Source organism: Tachyglossus aculeatus, chromosome 13 (assembly GCF_015852505.1).
Source record: "Tachyglossus aculeatus isolate mTacAcu1 chromosome 13, mTacAcu1.pri, whole genome shotgun sequence".
NCBI classification, from domain to species: domain Eukaryota; kingdom Metazoa; phylum Chordata; class Mammalia; order Monotremata; family Tachyglossidae; genus Tachyglossus; species Tachyglossus aculeatus.
The window spans coordinates 20,050,669-20,076,480 of record NC_052078.1 but is presented as its reverse complement, the minus strand read 5'-3'; the positions used below and the strand labels follow the sequence as shown (position 1 = coordinate 20,076,480).

The window sequence follows — 25,812 nt, the reverse complement described above, 5'->3', positions numbered from 1 at the left end:
AGTACAGTGCTCTGCACACAGTAAGCGCTCAATAAATGTGATTGATTGATTAATACCCCTTTTACAGATGAGGTAACTGAGGCACAGGGAGTGACAAGTGGCAGAGCTGGTATTAGAATCCAGGTCCGTCTGACTTCGAGGCCCATGCCCTATCCATTAGGCCACACTGCTTCTGTGTGTGTGTGTGTGTGTGTGTGTGTGTGTGTGTGTGTGTGTGTGTGTGTGTGTGTTAGTGTTTCCCTTTAAGAGACATTTCAATGCCACCACAAAAATGCGTGGTTGGGAAAACAATTCCTGACATCCCTTCGTCCTCCGTCTCGTCTGATAAAATTCAAATTCTGACCTTTATAACCTCTCCGATTTCATTTTAAAGTTATGAAACCTCTGATTACTCTGTGCTCTGATTTTAGGCTTTGAAAAAGGCGGCTTTGGCTTGTTCTTTTTCTGCCTGAGGCAGGGAAATGTGGCCATCGTGTAATTAGTAATTAATTTTGAGGGTAGTTGTTCAGCGCTTACTATGTGCCAAACATTGGGAGAGATTCAGTAGTAGGAGATCTGATAAAACTCCTTCCCACATGAGGTTCACACTCTAGGGAGAGAGAAAACGGGTATTTCATTCCCTTTTCACAGAGGAGGAAACCGAGTCCCAGAGATGTTAAGTGACTTCCCACAGTCACACGACAGGCAAGTAAGTGGCAGATTAGAACCCAGGTTTCCTGTCTCCCAGGCCTGAGCTCTTGCCACTAGGCCACGCTGCTTTCAGTGTCTAATCCAAGGAACGATCTCGCTCTCTGTCCTTCCCACCCAACCCCTTAACACCCTCACTCTAACAGAGCTTGTATTGCCCCCGGATCACTTGCCTGCTTGGACAGGATCTCACCCATCTGAAGCAACAGCTTAGAAAATGGAGGGAACTATTCACTGCGTGTTTGTGTGCATTGGTACGTGGCAGAATTGTATCTTGATTTGTGTGTGGCTGCATTCATGTTTGGGAGAACCTTGTAGAAATCAAGACACTCCTTCCCCTCTATCTCTTTGATTGTGAACATTGAATGTACTCACCCTCCAGAAAATGGCCTTGACCGCGGGCTATTTCCTCGTTGATTACCCTAAGCACAGTGCTTATGCTTCTGACAAGGCTGTTCTTCTAGAAGCAGCAGCAGTAAACCGAGCAGAGCCCAGCAGAGACAGACAGTGGCATGTGCTGGCATCAGTTTGCCTGCTGTTCTAACTAATGGTTGATTGTGAGCCCTCTGAAGGACAGGGACCGTGTATTCTCTCCCAGCACTTAGTACAGTGTTATGCACGCAGTAAGTGCTTAATAAATACTATTGCTACTGCAGGTGAGCTAGTGAAACGGGTCAGAGTGCAAGATAATCAACTCCTGATGCTTCCCCAGGCAGCTGCCTGGAAATCGACAACACCTTGATTGTGGGTAATTCTTCCCCAAGGAGGGATCATCCGTCTATCCAGTAGTTCCCACAGTGCCAAATGAGAGTTTAGGACAAAACGCTCACTTCATACCCAACCCCCAGCTTTGATTTGTCTAAATAACGGCTGCCTGAGCCCAAAGATTACTGTGGTCACTGGTGAATAGGCAAGATTCTTTGCACTGGGGAGTGTGGTTACTACTGCCTTGAGATGAAATTTGAAATGAATGCATAAGCAGTAGGACCATGAATGGCTATTTAGGTCAGTGAGAGAGGAACCGGAATGTATCAAAATACCTGAACACATCTTAAGTTTTGTTACTTGTGCTTTGTAACAGCCCGTGTAGATAAAAAGGTGTGGCAATAAATGGATACAAATTACGTGAAAGCTGTGTGGGCTTTTCAGAATAATCAATCAGTGGTATTTATTCAGCACTTGCTATAATAATGTTGGTATTTGTTAAGTGCTTAATATGTGCCAAGCACTGTTCTAAGCACTGGGGAGGATACAAGGTAGTCAAGGTTGTCCCACATGGAGCTCACGGTCTTAATCCCCATTTTACAGATGAGGTAACTGAGGCCCAGAGAAGTGAAGTGACTTGCCCAAAGTCACACAGCTGACAAGTGGCGGAGCTGGGATTAGAATCCATGACCTCTGACTCCCAAACCCGGGCTCTTTCCACTGAGCCACGCTGCTTCTCAAGCTGCTTGGTATGTGTAAAGCACTGTTCCTGGGAGAGTACAACAGAGTTAGTATGAGTTCTGCCCTCTAGGAGCTTATAATCAAGTTGGGGAGAAAGACATTAAAATAAATTACATAGAGGGGAAGCGGCAGAGTATAAAAGTAGGTTTGTAAAGGCCTCGGGTGGTGGGGTAAGCATCAACATGCTTCGGTAATATGGACCCAAATCCGTAGGCAGCATAGAAGAAGGGAGGATGTAGTGGAGAGGTGAGACATTACTCAGGGAAGGCTTCGTGGAGGAGATAAAATTTCAATAGGGGAAGGTGGTGGGCAATTGAGAGAATAATAATTCTGGTCTTGTTAATTGTTTTCTATGTGCCAAGTACCATGCTGAGCACTCAGGTAGATCCAAAATAATCAGATTAGACCCGAGAGAACTCTGTATATCCAGGAAAGAGCCAAGCTATAAAGGGGTTTTATCTCTTAGCATCACTTGGTGTTACTGTGACAACAACAATAATAATAATGGCATTTGTTAAGCGCTTACTATGTTCCAGGCACTGTACTAAACACTAAATGCTGGTGTAGATACAAGGTAATTGGGTTGGACACAGTCACGATAAAGCCCTGCTCTTCCAGCACGTTTCTGCTGGGACACGCTCACTCTCCATTGTTATCGTGGTAAATATAGCTCTGGGAAGTAAAACAAGTCTTGTAGTTTAGAAAGTCCCAGGAATCTTGCCAGCATCAGCAGAGGAGTCAAGGCCGTTTGGAGGAAGGGTGACTGGGCTAGCATCTGTTTCACATTCTTCACAGTGACTGCTATGCTCTCTAGCCCTGACCAAGCAAAGGCTGCAGTGGTAGCGGGATTTGGAGGAAAGTGCCCAGGTCTGGGAGTTGGGAGACCTGGATTGAGCCCCAGTTCTGGGTGTGGAGGCATGGGGAATCAGGAAGGAGGCTATTTCCATAATCCAGCCAGAAAACAATGAGGACCAGCGTGGTCCGGTGGATAGAGCACGGACTTGGGAGTCAGGAGAACCTGGGTCCTAATCCCAGCTCTGTCACTTGTCTGTTGCATGACCTTGGGCAAGTCACTCTGTGACTTAAGAGAAGCAGCGTGGCTCAGTGGAAAGAGCCCAGGCTTTGGAGTCAGAGGTCGTGGGTTCAAATCCCGGCTCCGCCAACTGTCAGCTGTGTGACTTTGGGCAAGTCACTTAACTTCTCTGGGCCTCAGTTCCCTCATCTGTAAAATGGGGGTGAAGACTGTGAGCCCCCCGTGGGACAACCTGATCACCTTGTAACCCCCCAGTGCTTAGAACAGTGCTTTGCACATAGTAAGCGCTTAATAAATGCTACCATTATTATTATTATTACTCTGTGCCTAATGTAAAATGGGGATTGAGATTGTGAGCCACATGCGGGTCATGGACTTGGTCCAACCTAATTAACTTGTATCTATCCTGGCACTTAATAGGATTCCTGGCACATAGTAAGTGCTTGACAAATACCACTACCAAGAAACAAACACACACACCCTCAGTCTCCATTCTTATAGATCTGATTATTATTTGTTTGTTTTGCTACCTGTGTTGATTGGATCCATCCTCCTATTCTTGTAACAATATATGTCTCCTTGTCTTTACTGCTATTTGGGTGTAAGCTCCCTGAGGGCAGGGATCACACTTACCCTTCTGCTGTATGTCCCCCAAGTGTCTCACCCAATGCTCTGGGGACATGAAGTGTTTAGTGCTGATGACTGAATGCATTCATTTCAAGAGGTTCTGGGCTTTCACATAAGGAGGGACCCAAAGTAGCACCTCCTGGTGTTAATCTCCTTCAGGAGCTTTTGGCCATTGGCTGCCTGTAAAGGAGACTCTGTGAAGCTCTTGATTTCCCCGCCTTTGTGCTTGCTGAGCTGAGTTCTGCTTCCCCTCTTTTCCAGCGGCCCCGCCACGTAGCATCTGTTGAATGGGAGCTGGTGAGAACCCTGTTCCCAGGGCCTTGGTCCCAGTCTAGCCAAGCCAGTTCCTGGTAGGGAGGATAGCGGGCAGCCAAGTTGTTGCTATTCTCCAGCCCATCTGGGCATCCTTGGGCCTTTGGCAGTTTGTGGGAAGAAATCCATCGATGGTCCTGATTCTGGGTAAGGTGCCTCCGCAGCAGCAGGAGAACATGGAGCCTTGAAACACTTCCTTCTTCCCAGACCTGGAGAGCCATATGGATGGGCAGAGATCAAGTGGAGAATGATTTGATTTCTTTTTTCTGTGTGTGTGTGTGTGAGAGAGAGAGAGAGAGGGAGAGGGAGGTTTTGTTGCAGGGATTCTCTTCCAGTGTTCAAAGAGGGTGTGAGAGAGAAATAGGAAAAATTTCCATCTGGACCCAGAGCTAAGACATGGTATTTGATGTATTTGCTAAGCACTTAACTTTATGTTAAGCACTGTTCTAAGTTCTGGGGTAGGTACAAGATAATCAGGTCAGACTTAGTCCCTGTCCCATATGGGGCTTGCATTCTAAATAAGAGGGGAAACAGGAATTTAAAGGTAAAAAGGATTGTTTAGATCATCTTCAATGAGATTTATTGGGTGCTAACTGTGAGCAAAGTACTGTACTAAGTGCCTGGGAGAGTACAGTAGACATGTTCCCTTGACTTGGCTCCAGCAGAAGTAGAATTGGGAGACATAGCAGTCATTTCCTGTGGCCCTGCTAGACTGCCTCTCTTGATGTTCATCTCCTAACCACCCTTTGCTTGCCCCCAGGTGTTTTGTATCTCCAGTACGGAGATGAAACCAAGCAGCTCCGGATGCCGAATGAAATTACAAGCGCAGACACGATCCGCGCTCTCTTCGTCAGTGCCTTCCCTCAGCAGCTCACGATGAAAATCCTGGAGTCTCCGAGCGTAGCCATCTACATCAAGGATGAAAGCAGAAACATTTATTATGAGCTCAGTGATGTGAGGTAGGTGGTGCTATCGGAATTCCTGCAATCACTGTTGTTGCCACAGGCAAATTGGATCACCCTTATCAGAGTGCACGTGGACAAGGAGCTTTTTGGTCGTTAACTAGCTATTCCTCTGGCGGTTGCGCTGAGCCAACTTTTTGGGCAACTCTTTGGCCACTTTGACCCTGAATGTCCATCCTGACAGCAAACCGTATATGTTGGAACAACTCGAGTCAGGTAGCCTCAACTCTGTCAATTTAAGCCATCCCAACTAAAAGTCATGGAGGATGTGGTGGAGAGTCCCACTTTACTTTTTTAGGGTTTCTTTTTTTTTCCAGGAAACCTGGACCTTTAGGTGTTTTGCTTTTAATTCCTTTAGGTCTAGGGTCTGCAGTGATACTGCTGAAGGATGTTCTCTTGGCCTTCCAACCAGTAAGCAAAATGGGAGCACCATTTACTCTCTGGTGAGAGCAAGAGCACTATTGACCCTTGGAAGCACTATCTAGACTCCAGTCTAGACCAATTAACGGTGTTTCTTGAGTGCTTACTGTGTGCAGAACACTGTACTGAGGGCTTGGGAGAATACAATGCAGCAGAATTGGTCGATGTGTTCCTTGAACATCAGGAGCTTGTAGTTTAGTGGAGGAGATTACAGTCAAGAGGTCAAGTAATATTGAACATTGGGAGCACCATATATGCTCCAGGGTAGACCAAGAGCTGTATTGGCCTTTGGGACCACCATCTATGCCCCAGAGTAGACCACGAATTGTACTGACCATTGGGCTATCCATCTGCAATTCTGCATAACGCAGCAGCAGTGTTGACTCACCCGCAGCCAGCGCTCTGCTTTGAAAAAGCTGCCTCGCTCAGATGGTCAGGTCTTGCACTTTCCAAGCCTCCAGGCTTTCTTGTGTTAAGATTGCAAAGCCACCTGAACTTCCTGCTTGATTCCCTAAAGATTTGAAGTCACTTGCCAAGATCTGTGGGTTGGGAATGTCCCTGAAATAGGGTCAAACTCCTCCTTGTCCTGGGGGGGTCGTTGGGTTGGTGAAAGGGGGGTGGTCCCAGGAAGTCCAGGAGTTTCAGAGAGGGGACAGAGAAGTTTGGAGTTCCCCATTTTTGAATCCCTGCTCTGGGTTTAGACAGAAGGGCTCCATCAGCGAGGAGCTGAGGCTTCAGCCCCTCTCATCTCTCCACACCGGGCTTCTAGCGTTAATTGATTCAGGGCAGAGTTTTGGAGTTCCCAAGGCTCCCTCCCACCCCAAGGGCTAGAAATTGCATCCGCTGCCAAGCCCCCAGTTTTACAAACCCCAGTTAAATTGAACTCCACCACATAAACAGGGATTTCCTGACCCCCATCTATATTTCATCTAACTTTCCCTCAAACAAAGCACTTTAAAATGATAAAGCATTGACTCGAGCATAAACTAATCATGTCCTATTCAAAGAATGTATACACAGAAACATAATGATGTTTTGTGCATTTATAGGAGCCAGTTAGGACAATTATTTCATTCGGAGCTTTTGGCAGTTACTGTAGCAATTAATAAAGATTCATAAACAGTAAACCAAATGCAACCAGGTCTTGAGCATCCATATTAGTGGGCCAGAGAAACCTCAGCCAAGAGTTTCTATCTCTTTCCTGATTAAATCTTTTACTGGAACTCTTAAGGAGCCCAACTGACCTCATTTTACTTCTTCCAGTCCTGCCTCTCTCTGCTCATAATCTGGGAGCTACAGGAAGTACGAGGAAGAGGAGGAAAAGGAATGAGACACACAGGATGGTATTGTCCCCAGATTGAGTGATCAGAGTAGCGTCGGTCTCTGAAATTCAGTCAATAATTCAAACAAACACAAGGAAAGAAACGAAGGGTTGATGATGGATCTGATAAGAATCAGTCCACTGCATTTATTAGGTGCTTACTGTGTGCAGAGCACTGTACTAAAGCAATTAGGAGAACACACTATAACAGAGTTGGTAGAACATGTTCCCTGCCCACAGTTAGCTCACAACCAGATAAACACTTTTGTTTCCTGCTCCTTAAATCTCTACAATAATAATAATAATAATAATAAAGACATTTGTTAAGCGCTTACTATGTGCAAAGCACTGTTCTAAGCACTGGAGGGGATACAAGGTGATCAGGTTGTCCCACGTGGGGCTCACAGTCTTAATCCCCATTTTACAGATGAGGTAACTGAGGCACAGAAAAGTTAAGTGACTTGCCCAAGGTCACACAGCAGACATGTGGCAGAGCTGGGATTAGAACCCACAACCTCTGACTCCCAAGCCCATGCTCTTTCCACTGAGCCATGCTGCTTCTTACAACCCAGTTGTAATATGCTTTAAGGGCAGTGACACTTTAGTTTTTCTAGAGGAAAAGCATCAACCCATGAATAGTCTTACTCCAGATCATATCTCTGTTTTCAATTGCTGTTCCTATGCAGAAATCACCTTGGCAGAAAATCCTTTAAAAGTAAAATTAGCAGAATCATATCTTGTCACCAGAAATTAGTTTCTGTTTTGAACAAGAATACCTCCTTTATTTTTGGCCAAGGAAAATCACAACATTTAAGTAGTTTAGTTTTGACCCCATCTGATTGAAAAAGTGTTTTTTCCCCCCTAAGAATCTGGTTATTCTTTCTTGAATTGGGTAGAAGTGAGGGTTTTCCCATCTTTTCCTTAGATAGCTTTAGACTCTAAGCTGTTTGTGAAGAGGAACTGTGTCTGTTGCATTGCATGCTCCTAAGTGCTCAGTATAATGCTTTGCACACAGAAAACCCTCAATAAATACGATTGATTGATTGATTGATATCAGCATGGAGATCCACCCCTTAACTTTGGGAAGAGGGTTAAAAGCAAATGGACCCTCCAAAACCAGATGAGTCAAAGTTAAAAGTTTTACCCAGGCCCTCATTTTCATTAGTCATATCTCCAAGTACCTCCTGGACTTCCTAAGGTTCCCCACCAAAGCTAGGGTCTTGTTTGTCCTGGAGAACAGAATGGAATTTTCCACCCCAAAGGTATATTTCCTCCTTGCAATTGTTTGCCTTTAAGCTCACCCTAAGTCCGAATGGCACATTCATCTGGCGTGTTTCTAGCAGCTTGGGCTGAGCTATCCGTTAGACTATGCACAGATTCTAATGGGGCATTTGGAATAGGCAGGCGTCGAGCAAGCTTGGGCTCGTTCCTGCTTCAAAGCAATTGCTGACTTAAAGGGGAGAAACACCACCAATCCAAGAATCCTGCCCTCCCTTTCAAAGACAAACACAGCCCCAGCAATCCTGATGATTGAGACGAGTCTGCTCGACTCACCCCCTCCAGTCCCCCCCTACACTTGGAGGAACAGAATTCCGCCTCCTGCCCAACTTCTCCCGAGATCCCCAATGGGAAATTGAAAGGATTCGCAGCTTAGGAAGAGCCTCTGGTCAGTGTAGCTGGAGCCCGTGAGGTGTGATTGATGCTGAACCAGAAGTCAGCTGGACTCGTGACCAACCTGTGACCCGCAAGGGAATTTTAAGGTAGGCTTGGAGCCACGAGCTAGCACTGTTGGGGCCGTGTCTTCAATATTTACACAGAGAAATGAAAATGAGAGAAACACGGCCCAAGTGCCGATCTTCTTAGGAACATTGCCTTTATGTTAGGAAAGCATTCCAAAATCTGATAAGGGAAAGCTCTTTAAATATTTAAAAATAGGAAATCATTTTCATTCGTTCCTAAGCATTAGTGACCTGAAATGCTCAGTTTGAGGGAATGTCAGCTCTCATTGAAAAATGTGTTGTGTTTTTCTTTTTGTGTGTCTTCATTAGATTAGTCAAAAGCCAGGTGTTTGGGCAAAGAAAACCAACATCAGTAGCCATACTAAGTTCCATGGAACCACTTTTTGGAAGAGCTTTATTGTTGGGGAAAATGTTAGCATTCTGCTGTATCTTGAAAAAGTTGGGGCCTCCTGATACTTATAGATATACAGGAGCTTTACTGAAAAAGCAATATCTTCCCTTAGGAAACAGAACCACTTTTGACTTGAGTGTGCTTGTTTATATTTTTGTATTTTATTGCTGGTAGTTTTTTGGGTTTGATCAGTAATAGCAAATGTACTGTTTGCTAGCTGCATAATTTTATCTGATTCATAAACAAAGGTATTTACTGAGTGCTTACTGTGTGCAGAGCACTATACTAGGTGCTTGGGAGAGTATGGTATGGTACAACCAAGCCGACAGACCCATTCCCTGCTGGAGCTTACATTCTAAGAGGGGGAGACAGACATCAATATAAATACACAAATTATGGATCTGTAAATAAATGCAGAACATGAGTTCCCCCTCCAGACTGTTTGCTCCTAGTGGGCAGAGAATATGTCTGCCAACTCTGTTATAATGTAATCTCCCAAGCACTTAGTACCGTCATCTCCATACAGAAAGCACTCAATAAATACGATTGATTGATTGAAGTGCTGTGGGCTAATGGCTAAAAGTCCCTTCTTTCTGTTTCTGATTCTAGGAACATCCAGGACCGGTCCTTCCTCAAAGTTTACAACAAGGATCCTGCACACGCTTTCAATCACACTGCCAAAACTGTAAATGGAGACATGAGGGTAAGTTTCTAAGGTTTATTTTTTGTTCTGTTCCTCAGGAAAGGTGCCTATTTCTCTCTGGTTAACCATTCACCTTTCCACGCACCTGCACAGACCTTAAGACGTCCTTCACTAATTGAACAATTCATAGTTGTATTCCATCTTGCTACTGCAGTTGAATGGCAGCTTCCTGATCTTCTGGTAGCAAAAGCGGGAAAAAATGTAGTACAGAAACCATTCTCATTTATCTCTAAACAAAACTTTGTCAGTCCTCATGTGCAAAGAGGCCCTGACCTCTCTTGAGTGTTCAGATAGGCCTTTGTTCAACACTAATTTAACTGTATGAAATTGGTAATTGGAAGCTTTTTGAGTTTTTTCTTACTAAAAAACTTTGATGCGAATGCAGAGGTGAACCCATGTCCCTGCCTCGGGGACTCAGACTTCTCTCACTTTCTACATTGAGAATTTCATGAGCTACTGCATCTCTGATGAACACATTGCCTCCAATCCTGGACAGTAAAATTGTGTCTGGGGAAAGTCTTCTACTAACTGGAGAGTTGTGAAAATGCACTCTAAATAAGCTCTGCAGCATCTGAAACTCGAGGTGTTTATAGGAGAAGTGAGGAAAGAAAAAAGGTGGGGAATCTGAGAAGAAAGAGGGAGTCATAGTGTTGGCAAGGTAAAAGTATTGCGTTTCCAACCACTATGACTTTAGGGTTTGTAGCAACCTCTGAAGTGACTCAAACTGATGGGAAATGTTTAGACTACCTGAAAAAAAAAACCCAAAACGTAGCTTACGGTTGTTTGGTGTGCCCTGGCTGAGTTCACTGTGCTGTCTCCCTTTTGTTGTTTCAAATTGTTTCTGCATCTTTTCCGTGAGTGAAGGGATTTTGACAGTTGATTCTGCTCTACTTTGCAACAGAAAAGAACCTAATATTTTATCAGGAGTTTTTTGCACCTAAATCAAAATGGGAGTCAAAGGTTTTCGTGTGTGTGTGTGTGTGTGTGTTTCAGGCTTTCAGTTGAAAGAAGCTCATCTCATAGAAATGGAGCTTACAAAGGGCAGAATTACCAGTAGCACTTTAGATAATTAAGGCTCAAAGAGCTTTTAAAGTAGATTTACACTTCTCATTATAGAATGTTCATTTAAATTTCATAGAATGTGACTGCTGTTTCACAGACTGGAGAGCCAGGGTGTCCCAGGGGTAGGGGAGAGGTTTTGATAGTGTTCCCAGGAGGCTCTGATGATGGGAGCTGCAGAACTCTGTGAACCTAATAGTGGTGGCGGCCCCAAACTGTGAGCAGGGTCGATTTGGGAACACCCAGGCCTTCTTCAGCAGCTGATCGCTTCCCTTAGAAAGTTGCTGTGCTGGCAGTAAAGAGGTTAGTGGTGGGTGCCCACAATTTTTTTTTGTGTGTGTGTATGGAGTGGGGGAGAGCATGGGATTTAACATGGAAGCCAAACCTACCTGTTTCCCTGACTTTGGGGTCCAGTCAGCTTCACTTTTTCCCCCTCACACACTGGTTCTATTTGCCCTGGGCCCCTGAGGCTCAGAGTAAAGGTCCTGTTTGAGGGCAGCTGCTTGAAGGGCACTGGGAAGTGAGCAAACCCAAAACTGGTCAAGAAGGAGCTGGTCATACCATCCAAAGTGGGAGGGGAATGGGAAGAACCATCCCGGGATTCCCTGTGGGAAGGATATTTTCCCATGGGAACTGAGGGGAGGGGCAATGTTGTAGCCATGGGTGGGAGGGTGAAGGAAACAGCCAACATTGATGCCTTTGAGGGAACCATCACTAGTTCCCTGAATCCAGCAAGTGGCTATCTATTTCTTTCGCCCAGCAAGCCATCAGCTGCTTTCTTCTCCATTGGCCTCATCCTCCGGGGGAAGAGGAAAGGCCATACTTGAGGTTGAAAAGGGCAGGGCCAGCACAGTAGTTGAGTCCCTCTCCACTCTCCTCCTCTCTCCTCTTCCCCCTTCTGGAGGCTCTCAAAGCCCCATAGAGTTGTGTTTTATCACAATTGTGCTATCCCAGAAATGCAGTCTCTTCTGGGAAGGAACATTGCTCCTACTTACCATTGAGTTTTAGCTTCTGGCCAGAAGTGAGAGGATCCAGCAGATCCAGACAGAAGCAGACCCAGACAGAAGCAGACAGCTGAGACGGCTGAAGGAAGCTGGGCCAGTAGGAATGTTGGGTTTTGATTGATGAAGGGAAGAACATCTACATTTTATAGGACCAAAGTCCTCTCCTGCCTATTTTCCGGGCAGAAGTTATCTCTGAGTCAATCTAGTGCTGAACAGTTCTCTCAGGAAATCTGGGAATGGTCCCTTTTCATGTGAAGTCGGGTGCACGGTAAATGTAAATCAACACCATGTGAAGACAGATTGTGTCATGCGAATGTTTGAAAGCCCCATAAATATTATGGTACCCTTGCCGTTTATGAGTTTATTATTTCTTGGTCAGTGACATTTCTGGAAGGCTCTTGGCTCACACAAGACCCTTGCTGCTTGGCTTCCCGGCCCCATGGAAATGGAGTCTGGAGTTGGTGATCTCGAGCCGTTGGTCGGAAGCAGCCGGCAGAATTGTCTCAGAAAATAGTATTAACCGCCAGTGAGGACACCTGTTTTAAGTACTAACCAGATGTGAAACCTCCAGAGGAATTGGCAGTAAACACTTATGGAATCAAGTGCTCACCAGATGGACTAAGTTGATGCGGGCCTGGGTACACCGGGAAATTTTTTATCATCTTCGTGTTCTGCTGTTCTGTGCCCCTTTATGGCTAGAGGTTCTGCCAACGTTACAATTCAGTCTCAACCTGCTGTATAGAGAAGCAAGACTTTACCAAAATAATCATGTCTGGGGTTCAGCTATCTCACCACTGCTCCCTCCTCCTCCTTAACCAACAGACAGACTTTGAGAGGTTTAAAGTGACAGTTTGTGAACTGGAAAAAAAATCACACTGATCAATTTGAGTGCCTAGTGTATCCAGAGCACTGTATTAAGCGCTTGGGGGAGTTCAGTACAAACAGAGGTGGTAGACATGTTCCTTGCCCACAAGGAGCTTCATTAGTCTAATGCAAGTGGAATCTAGAAATCTTTATTTTCGCTCCAGTGCCAACCCAGGTTCAGAGACCATCCTAGAATGTGTCCCTTCCAGCTGTACTGCCTGCTGTGGGGCCTTGGGCAAGTCATTTATCTTCTCTGGACCTCAGTTCCTTCATCTGTAAAGTAGGGATTTAATACCCAGTCTCCTTCCTGCTTAGACTATCAGCCCCATATGGAACAGGGACTTTATCCAACCTGGTTATCTTGTATCTACTCCAGTGCTTAGTGTGGTGCGTGGCACATAGTAAATACTGAAAAAGTTCCACAGTTACTGTAATTACTGGAGGATGCTCTGCTCATTCAAGAGGCTTAGACTCCTCTCCACTGAGGCCGAAGAGTAGAATTCCCTCCTCTTCCCAGGTAGTGGAAGTGAAGCTTAGAGTGGCACCATTGACCATTTCGGGGCAGATGAAACCAAGAGTGGAACCACCCTGGGTCTGGCAGTGACCCTAGGGGTTTTGATGGTGCTACGGGGCTCCCTCCGGGGACTTTCCTCCTTTCGCCCAGTCTAGGGGATTGGCATTTTTCACCCATGGAGGTAACAACCCTTAATTCTTTCCAGGCTCCTTTCCAGGCACCTCCACCCTATCTCCCTTCTCCCATGACCCCCAGGCTCAGATGACCCAGTTTGAGCTGTGGCTGGCTATATGTGCATGGTGTGTGTGGGTATGGGTATATGTGCAAGCACGGTAGTGGGAGAATCTATTCACCAGCCATTGGTTAGAGAGAAGAGACTCTGAGATAGAGGGTTGAGAATGAACCTCTGGTTTAACCCTTTTCTCAGTATGAGTTTATGAGGTAACAGTCTGGTAGTCTCTGGGATTTGTTCCCATAGGAGCAATATGCCTGTACCTGCTCTCATGAATCATTTAGTTACTCAGATTCTGTGCTTGTTTGAACATCACTCAACATGCTCCATGTGCTGGCTGGATAAGAACTCCCCTCCATGCATCCGTAAGAACAAATGAGAAGCAGCATGGCCTAGTGGGAAAAGCACGGGACTGGGATTTGGCAGACCTGGGTTCTAATCCTGGCTCCACTGCTTATCTGTTGTGTGACCATGGCCAAGTCACTTAGCATCTTTGGGGCTCAGTTGCTTCATCTGTATCATGCGGATTAAGATCGGGAGCACCATGTGGCACATGGACTAACCTGTGTGACCTGATTAGCTCGTATCTACCCCAGTGGTCAGTACAGTGCCTGGCACATAATAAGTGCTTAGCGAATACTGTTTAAGGGAAAAAAAATGACATGAGCCCTGCCATCCTGAGTCAAACTTGTGTCTCAACCCAGCCCAATGTCCCATCTCCAGTGGTGGTACCAAGGGTTGCCTAGAGGAACAGTGAACTGAATGCCCTCCTGACATTCCATACAAGTGTGCCATCAAACATCCCTAATGTTTCCCCTCTAATAGCCCTAGTAAAACTCTCTATTACATTTCAACCTGCAGAAATCACTAATGGTAGTAAAAATAGTGACCCAAGAAGGTTTCCATCGCCTCCGAGACAGCCCTTAAGTACTTCAGTTAATATTTTGGCTTTGAAGTCTTAAATGAAAAATCGAAGAATATGTGTTCTAGACCTGAAGCGATTTTTCCAAGAGCAATAGAATTGCCCGAGAAGCCCAGTGACTTGGAAAGGTCCATTTCTGGGGCTTTGGAAAAAATTCAGAGCACGTGCGGTGTGTGGTCAGCCCTTGCCGGGGGAAATGTAGATGACTCAGCTCCAGGATTCTTGGAGATATCTAATGTGTCTAGTCTCGGGAACGGGAATGCGAAGAACAGCCCGTGTCTTGAGTTTTGGAGGATGATAACTGGTTCAGATCTGTTTGAACTAATAACACTGTATTCTCTTTCCTATTTATTCAGTCAGATATAATGTATGGATACTTAGCAGCCTCAACCCATTTATTATGGGATATTGTCACCAATTGAAATGACTCCAGTTGGAGACGATCATACTGTTGGATCCTTTTCCTAATCAAATGCACATTTTTGTGTTACCAGGCCCTTGTTTATAGCCAACTTTGCTCATATAGCTGTAAAAATTTCCATTGGCATTTAAATTTATAGTTTGAGATTTTGAGGAGGCAGTGCTAAGATGACAGTTTGAGAACAAGGAAAATAGTCTCTCTTCTTAGATTTTCTTTTTCCTCTGTTGCCTTCATGTGTCACTACATTTTCTGTATACCCACTCCCAGCTATCTTGGGATGCAGGACTTGAGTTCTTACAGAACTCCTCTTTAAGGCAAACTCATGTTATAGAATTTGGCCAAGCCTGGGGCTGGGCACATCTGTCCAATCCTTTCTTCGGACCGATTGTCGGCTTTAAGGCCCTCAATCAGAACTTCCCCCATGCTACTTATATCTTTGCTTTTCTCCCATTACAACTCAGCCCACACGCTTCGCTCCTCTAGTACCAGCCTACTCACTGTGCCTTGTTCTCATCTCCCTCACTGCCAGCCTCTTGCTTACGTCCTCTCTTCGGCCTGGAACTCCAACAAATCACAGTTCTCCCCATCTTCAAAATCCTTCTGGAATCCTATCTTCTCTAAGATGACTTCCCTGATTCACTTCTAGTCTCCTATTCTCATGTCCCCCACAACGGCAGTGTGGCCTCGGAGAAAGAGCACGCGCCTGAGAGTCAGAAGACTTGGGTTCCAATCCTGGCTCTGCCACTTGTCTGCTGTGTGACCTTGGGCAAGTCACTTAAGTTCTCTGTGCCTCAGTTACCTCATCTGTAAAATGGGGATTAATACTGTGAGCCCTACATGGGGCATGGACTGGGCCCAATCTGATGATCTTATTTATATCTACCTCAGTGCTTAGTACAGTACCTAGAACATAGTAAGCGCTTAACAAATACCATAAAAAATTAAAAAAAGGTAATAGATGTGTGAGGAAAACAGGTAATAAGAACAAAATTCCATAGAACTGATAGGAATCAAGTCATCTCTGGACCATAAGCTCATTGTGGGCAGGGAACAGATCTACCAACTCTGTTGTACCTTTCCCAAGCTGTTAGTACAGTGCTCTGCACACAGCAGGTGCTCAATAAATTGCATTGATTGATCTAAGGGCAGAGTCTGCATCCTTATCTGCCCTTCCCTACTAATGTCGTGTACTCCATTAGCACCTCCTACTCCACTTTAATGTATGAGTGATCCAAGAGGTTGTGAGTCTTCAGGGTTTGGTGTGGTAGTATTCAGAGATGGTTTTTTTTTTTTTTAAAGTGGCTTACTATGTGCCAGACACTGTACTAAGGACTGAGGTGCTCTTTCCACTAGGCTAAGCTGTTTCTATGCTGTGGAACCTATGGGATGGAGTCTCCAGACCCTCCTGCTTTATCACTTTGCAAGCCTAGGAGATCTTCTTAACATTCAACAGAAATTGCTCCTGTCTTATTTTATTAGGCCTACTTCCTCTTCTCCAGTCCTCAGGAGACTTGAGCCTCAGCCTCCTCCCCACAAAACCCCTCCACATTTTCTCAAAGATAGTTATTAAGCCACCCATTAGCCTTTCCTCACAGGACCTATTTTCCAAACCCTTTAATCATTTGTGTTTGTCTTCTCTGGACCCACTCCAGTTACTCTGCATTCTTAGAGTGTGGTGACCAGAGGTCGACCCAGTTCTTTTATGGGGGCCAGGCCAGTGCAGGGTATGGATAAAGGATTGCAGTTGTCCCTTGACATTTGCAGATTAATTTTGTTTGTGGTTTTGACAATTTGCAGTTGTCTCGGTCCCACAGTCAAGGTTGCTGCTATGACAGCAGTGAACCCTGGCCCCACCCCTGTTGTCCATTGTCTGTTTGGTTGCCCGCATGAGCACAACCTCCTCTTAAGTAGCTAACCATGCCAAGCTCCAGGAAAGCCCAGACAGCTGGGAGTGCATTAATAATAATGGTTGTGGCATTTCTTAAACACTTACTATGTGTCAGACACTATTCTAAGTGCTGGGGTGGGTACAATCAATCAATCGTATTGATTGAGCGCTTACTGTGTGCAGAGCACTGTACTAAGCGCTTGGGAAGTACAAGTTGGCAACGTATAGAGACAGTCCCTACCCAACAGTGGGCTCACAGTCTAGAAGGGGGAGACAGAGAACAAAACCAAACATACTAACAAAATAAAATAAATAGAATAGATATGTACAAGTAAAATAAATAAATAGAGTAATAAATATGTACAGACATATATACATATATACAGGTGCTGTGGGGAAGGGAAGGAGGTAAGACGGGGGGATGGAGAGGGGGATGAGGGGGAGAGGAAGGAGGGGGCTCAGTCTGGGAAGGCCTCCTGGAGGAGGTGAGCTCTCAGTAGGGCCTTGAACTCTGGTCAACTCTGGATGGGCACGGTCCCTGTCCACATCGGGCTCAGTCCTCATCTCCATTCCACAGATGAGGTAACTGAGTCACTGCTATTTCCCCAGGGTCACACAGCAGATACGTGGCATAGCTGGGATTAGAACCCAGGTCCTTCTGATTCCCAGGCCCGTGCTTTAACTTTCAGGAGCTTTAATTGGAGCTGCCATCGAGCTCAAAATATTCACAGTTTCATCTTGTACCGAAACCTTCATGAACATCCCAGTTCTCACACCTCTTGGACTTAGAGCTCATGACTTATCTCACAACAACATTGGCTGTTGTAAATATGGAGTTATATTGCCCTCCACTACTCTTTAAGAGTCACCAGTGACACTGTAGATGTCAGGGATCATCTTAGAACATGACCCTTCCAGCTGTACTGCCTGCTGTTAAAGAAGCAGCGTGGCTCAGTGGAAAGAGCCCGGGCTTTGGAGTCAGAGGTCATGGGTTCAAATCCCGGCTCCGCCAACTGTCAGCTGTGTGACTTTGGGCAAGTCACTTAACTTCTCTGGGCCTCAGTTCCCTCATCTGTAAAATGGGAATGAAGGCTGTGAGCCCCCCCATGGGACAACCTGATCACCTTGTAACCCCCCAGCGCTTAGAACAGTGCTTTGCACATAGTAAGCGCTTAATAAATGCCATCATAAGCAGTGTGGTTCAGTGGCAATAGCGTGGGCCTAGGAGTCAAGTCGTGGCTCAGTGGAAAGAGCACGGGCTTTGGAGTCAGAGGTCATGGGTTCAAATCTCAGCTCCACCAACTGTCAGCTGTGTGACTTGGGGCAAGTCACTTCTCTGGGCCTCAATGACCTCATCTGTAAAATGGGGATTAAAACTGTGAACCCCCTGTGGGACAACCTGATCACCTTGTAACCTCCCCAGCGGTTAGAACAGTGCTTTGCACATAGTAAGTGCTTAACAAATACCATCATTATTATTATTATTCTAATCCTGGCTCTGCCATTTGTCTGCTGTGTGACCTTGGGCAAGCCACTTAACTTCTCAGTGCCTCAGTTCCCTTATCTGTAAAATGGGGATTAAGACTGGGAGCCCCACGAGGGACAACCTGATTACCTTGTATCTACCCCATTGCTTAGGATAGTGCTTGGCACATAGTAAGCGCTTAACAAATACCATTATTATTATTATTCATTCATTCATTCAATCGTATTTATTGAGCGCTTACTGTGTGCAGAGCACTGTACTAAGCACTTGGGAAGTACAAGTTGGCAACATATAGAGACGGTCCCTAGCCAACAGCAGGCTCACAGTCTAGAAGGGGGAGACAGACAACAAAACAAAACATATTAACAAAATAAAATAAATCGAATAAATATGTACAAATAAAATAGAGTAATAAATACATACAAACATATATACATATACACAGGTGCTGTGGGGAGGGGAAGGAGGTAAGGCGGGGGGGGGATGGGGAGGGGGAGGAGGTGACCTCCTCTGGACCTCAGTTCCTTCATCTGCAAAATGGGGATTTAATATCTGGTCTCCTTCCTGCTTAGACTGTCAACCCCATTTGTGACAGGGACTGTATCCAACTTGAGTATCTTGTATCCACCCCAGCACTTAGTAAAGTACTTGGCACACAGTAAATGCTGAACAAGTTCCACAATTATTGTCATTACTGAAGGATGCTGTGCTTATTCAAGAGGCTTAGACCCCTCTCCATTGAGGCTGAAGGACAATAATGATAGTAATTATGTTAACTGTTAAGCACTTACTATGGGCCAGACACTGTACTAAGCTCTGGGGTGGATACAAGCAAATCGGGTTGGACACAGTCCTTGTCCCACATGGGGCTCATAGTCTTAATCTCCATTTTACCGATGAGGTAAATGAGGCCCAGAGAAGTTAAGTGATTTGCCTAAGGCCACACAGCAGACAAGTGGCAGATCCAGGATTAAAACCCATGACCTTCTGACTCCCAGGTCTGTGGTCTATCCACTATGCCATGCTGCTTCCTGCCTCTTCCCAGGTAGTGGAATTTCGAGTGGCACCATTGGCACTATTTCGGGAACAGATGAAACCTAGAGTGGAACCAGCCTGGGTAAGGAAAGGTAGTTATGTTAAGGCAGTGTTATATATAAACACCGATACTGTCCAGAAATTGTGTTCTTTCAGCAGTTATTTCAGTGGGAAATAAATTGTCGGTGGAAGATGGCTGGAAAATAATTGAAACATAACTTTGGCGACCTTGGGGGGACATTCAAGAAAATTGTGGAAAATAACATTGCTTTTTAAGGCTTGTTTTAAGGAAACTTGAAAACAAGTCTCAAGCTTATATAGCTTTAACCTATTGTACTTCACTTGTTTCTCTGATTTAGGCAGCAGCTGGGGAGAGGCTGGAGGCAGGGAGACCAGCAAGGAGGCCAGTACAGTAGTCTAGCCAGGAGATATTGTGGAAGAAGTGGCAGGATTTGGCAACACGTTGAATGTGAGAGTCGAAAAGAGTTGAGGATGACACAGATTGTAGGCTGCTGGGACAGGGTGGATGGTAGTGTTATCAACTGAAGTGGAGAAATTAGGAGGAAGTAGATTTAGAGGAAAAGATGAGTAGTTCAGTTTTAGATCTGTCAAATTTGAAAAGGCAGGGCAGCCAAGTGGAGATGCCCGGGAGGAGATGATGAATTATAGGTCAGATGAGAGGTCAAAGTTAGAGAGGTAGATTTGGGGATCACCCTCCTAGCTGAAGTTACGAACAATTCACAGTTGCAGTGTGAGTTATTTACAGCCAATTTACAACTGTACTATGGTAACTGCTTCCCTTTAGTCTTCCAAATTGATGTTTTATCCAAATTATATCAGGAAACACATGCTATACAAGAATTTCCTACTTTCCAAGCTGTCACGTTAGGTGGAATGGAACAACCAACAACCTGATCAAAAGTCTTGGAATGCATTTATTGATTCTCCTTACCTTTAGTCTGTCACTCTCTCCTAGGAGATTAAATTTGTCCAACACAATTGGCTCTTCCTGCAGCCAATTTGATTGTTTCCTAATATCCAGGGTCCTTCTAGGGAAATTGATTATTGATTTCTTTGATCACAGGTGCTGGTTCTGCATCCAGAGAAATGGGGTGGGGAGGGTGGTCCAAGAGGGATGGGGCTTGGGAGAGGCAGGAAGGCTGTGAAGAGCCAAGTGGTCAGAAAAACCTAATATTGGGTCTTGAACTCCCTGCTCAAGATTTGTGGAAACTTGATGTGAATGAGGCTGGGAGTCCAGCCCCCTCAAAAGCTGTCGGGTGAAAACTGGAAATCTGTAGCATTAACAGTTCCCATCCTCCCCATGGAGATAGCCTCCTTGTGTGCTGTTGTCTCTCCAGTAATAATAATAATTGTGATCATCATCATCATCAATCGTATTTATTGAGCGCTTACTGTGTGCAGAGCACTGTACTAAGCGCTTGGGAAGTACAAGTTTGCAACATATAGAGACAGTCCCTACCCAACAGTGGGCTCACAGTCTAAAAGGGGGAGACAGAGAACAAAACCAAACATACGAACAAAATAAAATAAATAGAATAGATATGTACAAGTAAAATAAATAAATAAATAGAGTAATAAATATGTACAGACATATATACATATATACAGGTGCTGTGGGGAAGGGAAAGCATGCTTACTGTGTGCCAAGCAATGTACTAAGGGCTGGGGTAGAGACAAAATAATCAGGTTGGACACAGTCCATGTCCCACACGGGGTTCACATCTTAATCCCCATTTTAGAGATGAGGTAACCGAGGCACAGCAGATAAGTGGCAGAGTCAGGATTAGAACACAGGTCCTCCTGACTCCCAAGCCTGTGCTCTGTCCACGAGGCCATGCAAAGTCTTCCCTTTTCCCCTCTGTGGAAAAAGGCACATTTACCCCTGTCCAAGCTGTGTGCCATGGACAGGGTTAGTTGGATTCACAAAGCTCAAAAAAATTTCCCAGGAAATCCTGGTATAAACAGTCGAAAGCGGGAAGTTTGGGGAGGGGAAACTCCATCGAAAATAATGGCTAGCAACTCCACAGAAGCATCCACTGATTCCTTAACTGCTGGAGGATTCAATTTATCAGGCCCATCTGTCTTAAATACCCCTTACCCCTTTTTCATTTTGGCTTTCCAACCTTCCACTGTAAATTGACTTGCACCGGTAAGCTATTCACTTACCTGTGTGTGTGTGTGTGTGTGTGTGTGTGTGTGTGTGTAAAGTCAGAAACTGAAATTAATTAAAAACCTCCTGATTTATCAGGTTTCCTTTCATGCTTATAAAGGGAGGCACGATGTGATATTTTCCTAGGTTCTGCTTTTATGCCTAATATAATTGAAGTTTTGTTGGATTTTGGGAGAGGTTTTTTTCCTTATCCTTCACTTCTAAGTCCAGTTATATCTCTTCTCAGTCTTTAGCTTTTCTTCTTTTATCTCCACATAAGTATGAGATTTCTTTGATCTTGTCTTTAATGCAGTGGATTCATTTCCACTATTTGAAGCATTCGTGTTTCCCCCATCCGGTCTTTAACCAGTCTTGATTTAGCCAACTCAGTGTTTTCTGACATGGGCACTGATACAACCAGTCCAGCTATGGTCTCTTCAACCCCCTCAGAACTCTGCCATGAGCCTCAAAAGCAAAAAAGTAAAATAAAAATCAGTCAATCAATCTCTCTCTCTCTCTCTCTCTCTCTCTCTCTCTCTCTCTCTCTCTCTCTCTCTCCCCCTCTCTCTCCCTCCCTCTCTCTTTCTCTCCCTCTTTCTCTCTCTCTCTCTCTCTCTCTCCCTCCTTCTTTCCCTCACCTAAAGACAGCCCCATCCAACCCTGAGCAACTTTCAGAGAAATCAGAGCCAGGAACATTACTGTGAATGTCTCAAATGTTTTCAAATGGAGCTTCTAAATTCTCTGACAGCCCTCCCTGCATTTCATTATGTGCTTGAGTTAACAGTGCTGAAGTCATTTTAGAATGATGAATAAAATTATCCACCACTTATGTGGGGTTTTTTTTTTTTACTCTGACAGTCAAATAATGCACCTCTTGCAATTGAGAGGACCTTGTTTTTATTCACATGATTAGTTCTGCAAATACACAGTAATACTGTGGTTATTCAGAGCACATTTAGAAGGCACCCCTGCCCCGCTGTCTCTCCAGCCATAAAATCTTCCTACTCTTTAGGAAAAGGGCCAACAAATATATATCTGAAATGCACCTTCCAGAGAGCTGAATCTCATCTTTTCTGCTGGGCTCCTGCCTACTTTTTCTTGTACTTTTTTGCCATTGAGAGGTTATGACAACATAAGCCATATTGTATTTATAAACATCACGTGTTTCCTTGACATGGCTCACAATGTCTGCCAAACTGAACACATGGAATAAAGATTTCTCATTAGCTCAGCATTGGTTTCAGTTATACTGATTTCTGGGACAGAGGAAATAATACCTTCCTACTCAGATTCGGCTTTCGAAGCAGAGAAGCAGAACCCCTGACTGTCCATGAAATGGTTTAACAAGGGAGGGTGCTGTGCTTTTAAACCACATATTTTGACTAAAAGCTTCCTCATGCCAAATCCAAAACAATGCACTTAGTGCAAAAACAGACCAACTGGTGAACTCCGGGGGATTCCGTATTTCGGCAAAGCCGAGGAAGTTTCTTTGAAGAAAGAAAGGTTCCCAGAAGATGAAAGGTAAGAGCAATCTCCCACAATGGTATTTAAAATTCAGAATTCTTTTGTCTTGCTGGAAGAGATTTTTACATTCACTCGGATGCAGAGGCAGACTTATCAGAACCAAATAGGAATGTTTTGGGGCGATCTCCAAAGTAGACATGGGTTTTTTTGTGCTATCTGGAAACTGTAACAGGGGAATCTGGTGCTGCCTCTAACCTTGTAATCTGGAAACAGGGCTGGAATGTCGGGGTAATTTTCAAGACTCCAAATGCTGGCTTAGGTGAGCTTTGGTGACAGTTTTCAGTGTTCCTAATGAGCTGTTAAAAACCAGTCCCTCGTTTGGGGAAACGGAGAGGATTCCGGACTTGAAGGAATGCCTCTATGGGCAAAGTGAGAGTTCTGATTGCCTCCGAAGCCCTGTGATGGGGCTGCACAGGGGAAGTTATTTCACGTGTAAATGAGATTTGTGGTAAAACAAGTGGAAAGGCATATTATTCTTGGTCTGAAAAATATGCAAAAATGATGCATGTCTAAAAACGAAGGTTAATTTTAGAATGATACAGTTTTTGATTTGCTAATATAGGGTTCGTTATGGGCAGGGATCGTGTCTGCTAATTCTGATGTATTATATGCTCCCAAGTGCTCAGTAACAGTGCTCTGCTCATAGTAAGTGCTCAGTAAATACCACTGATTGATAGGTGTTATTTTTCTTCTAACAGATAAAAATTCAGCAAAGTGGTATACGAAGAACAAACTGTTCTGTGGTTTTTAAAGAACAAACCTATTGGGGCTTTTTTATATAACTGACTGAAAAAAAAATCCCCTGTGGTATGATTCTTATTTTGGGGTAATTATTATGAAGATCTTAAGCCATTGACGGGGAAATAGCACCACTCTGCAAGTTATTCCTCTTTAGAGGACTGTAATAATACTCTTGTCTGCTTTCAAACCAAAGTTTTCTGTGAATCGCATTCTCCTCTGTGGCTGGAAATGTTCTCATTTTGGCTTGCACAGTGTCCCTGGGAGGACAATAAAGGTGGGTGGGAGTAGGGGGAATGGGGAGAGTGGGTGTCTTAATTCTCATCTTCCTCAATCAGTGGTGTATATTAAGCACTTACTATGTGTAGAGCACTGTACTAAACGCTTGGGAAAGTACAGGACAAAAGAGTTGGCAGACATGATCCCTCCAAACAAGGAGTTTACGGTCTGTGGGGGAGACATACATTAAAATAGGTTATGAATAGGGAAATAGTAGAGTTTATGGCTGTGGGTGGGGGTAAGTATTCTTCAAAGGAATAGAGGCTCAGAGGTTCTCTCTCCTTAGACAAGGAACCCCAGGTAGGTGGGACTGTCTGACCTGATTATTTTATATCAATCAATGTCATATTTATTTGAGTGCTTACTGTGTGCTGAAGACTGTGCTTCAATCTTAGGAGAGAACCATGGAATTGGTGTAAATATTCCTTGCCCACAAGGAGCTCACAGTCTGTATCTACCCCAGGACTTAGTGCATGTCACAGAGTAAGCGCTTAACAAATGCCATCTTCCTATTATTTGTATTCATTATTATTATTATAATTATTAATAATAATGGATAATATTCATATTGTTATTGAGAAGCAGCATGGCTTAGTGGAACGCACACAAATCTGGGAGTAAGTGGACTTGGGTTCAAATCCTTTCTCCGCTACTTACCTGCTGTGTGACCTTGGGCAAGTCACTTAACTTCTCTGCACCTCAGTTCCCTCATCTGTAGAATGGTGATTCAACACCTGTTCTCCCTCCTACCTATAGTGTGAACCCCATGTGGGGTGTGATTATCTTGTAGGTATCACAGAGCTTATTACAGTGCTTGGCATATAGTAAGCCCTTAACAAATACCCTTTATTATTTTAATTATTTTATGAAATGACCTCCCCAAGATCCCAGGGCATGTGGGGCGGTATCTCCTGGCCTCTGAACAGTGTATAATGTGTCTAGTCAAAGGGCAAAATGACTTTGCACAACATTACCAAGCACTTATATAAAGGTGATGCCATCTTCCACAGACTCTATGCCAAGCCATCTCTGGGCAGCCAGAGGCTTTCTGTGACACTGGTCACGTCTTCCAGTGAAAGCCTGCCCCAAAGGGCTCCAAGCATCTCTCACGTTTCCCTCATCCTCTTCTTTCTGAACCAGTTTGCTTAGTTGCAGTAGTTTCTGGGGGATGATGGGGAGCAAGGGAGGTGAATAGAGGGTGTTTTGCACCTTTGAGACTGTCCACCCCCTCTTAAATGTCTGCCAGCCAAAGCTGCCCCTGCCTGGGGCTGAGAGCAAAACTGAGGGCACTCCAAGGAAGCAAGGAGGAGGTGTCTCTGAGATTTGCCAGGATGCCATCACCAAAAGGGTCAGGAACAACTCCGGCAAATAAATTGGATCAGGAAAGAGTAATACTCGGCACTCAAGTGTTCAAATCTTTGAGTGTAATTTCTAGAGCACTCCAGGGAGTTACATATGGCATTCCTATCAGAGGAGACATCCGTAAAGGTAATCGGTTGGCAAAATACTCTGCAAGATGCAGGGTGGGCAGAACAAAGGTTTTAAAGGCACAGTGCAGCGCAGGCTCAAACACTGGCAGAGAGAGCAAGCAGGCCATTGGCAGACTGAATATGCTCATCTGTGGCAATCAGGAGAAGGTTTGCTCTCCTAAATCAATCAGTCATATTTATTGAGTGCTTACTGTGTGCAGAGTACTGTACTGAGAGCTTGGGAGAGTACAGGTATAACAACAGAACTGAGTTGGCAGACATATTCCCTGCCTACAGCAAGTTGTAGTCTAGAAGGGGAGGCAGGCATTAATATAAATATATACATTATGGATATGTACATAAGTGCTGTAGAGCCGAGGAAGGGGCAAATAAAGGGAGCACAGAAGGGAGTGGGAGAAGAGGAAATGAAGGCTTAGGGAAGGCCTCTTAGAAAAGATGTGCCTTCAATAAGGTTTTATATCTGCCTCAGCACTTAGGACAGTGTCTGTGTCATATAGTAAGCTCCTTGCAAGTACCATTAAAAAAGTTGTAATTCATAGTCAGGG

At 44.7% G+C, this 25,812-nt stretch overlaps 1 protein-coding gene across 12 annotated transcripts in view; it reads left to right on the top strand.

Moving 5' to 3' along the window:
- Nucleotides 1-25,812, top strand: part of KIAA1217 (KIAA1217 ortholog) — a 323,485-nt gene that overhangs the window by 221,311 nt on the left and 76,362 nt on the right. For 11 of the 12 annotated variants that reach the window (XM_038755764.1, XM_038755767.1, XM_038755768.1 and 8 more), the window contains exons 4-5: nucleotides 4,866-5,064; nucleotides 9,548-9,641. In XM_038755764.1, the coding sequence (XP_038611692.1) occupies nucleotides 4,866-5,064; nucleotides 9,548-9,641 (293 nt within the window). Of the gene's footprint in view, nucleotides 1-4,865; nucleotides 5,065-9,547; nucleotides 9,642-22,577; nucleotides 22,758-25,812 lie in introns of those variants that run through there. The other variant, XM_038755766.1, reaches the window with a different exon arrangement.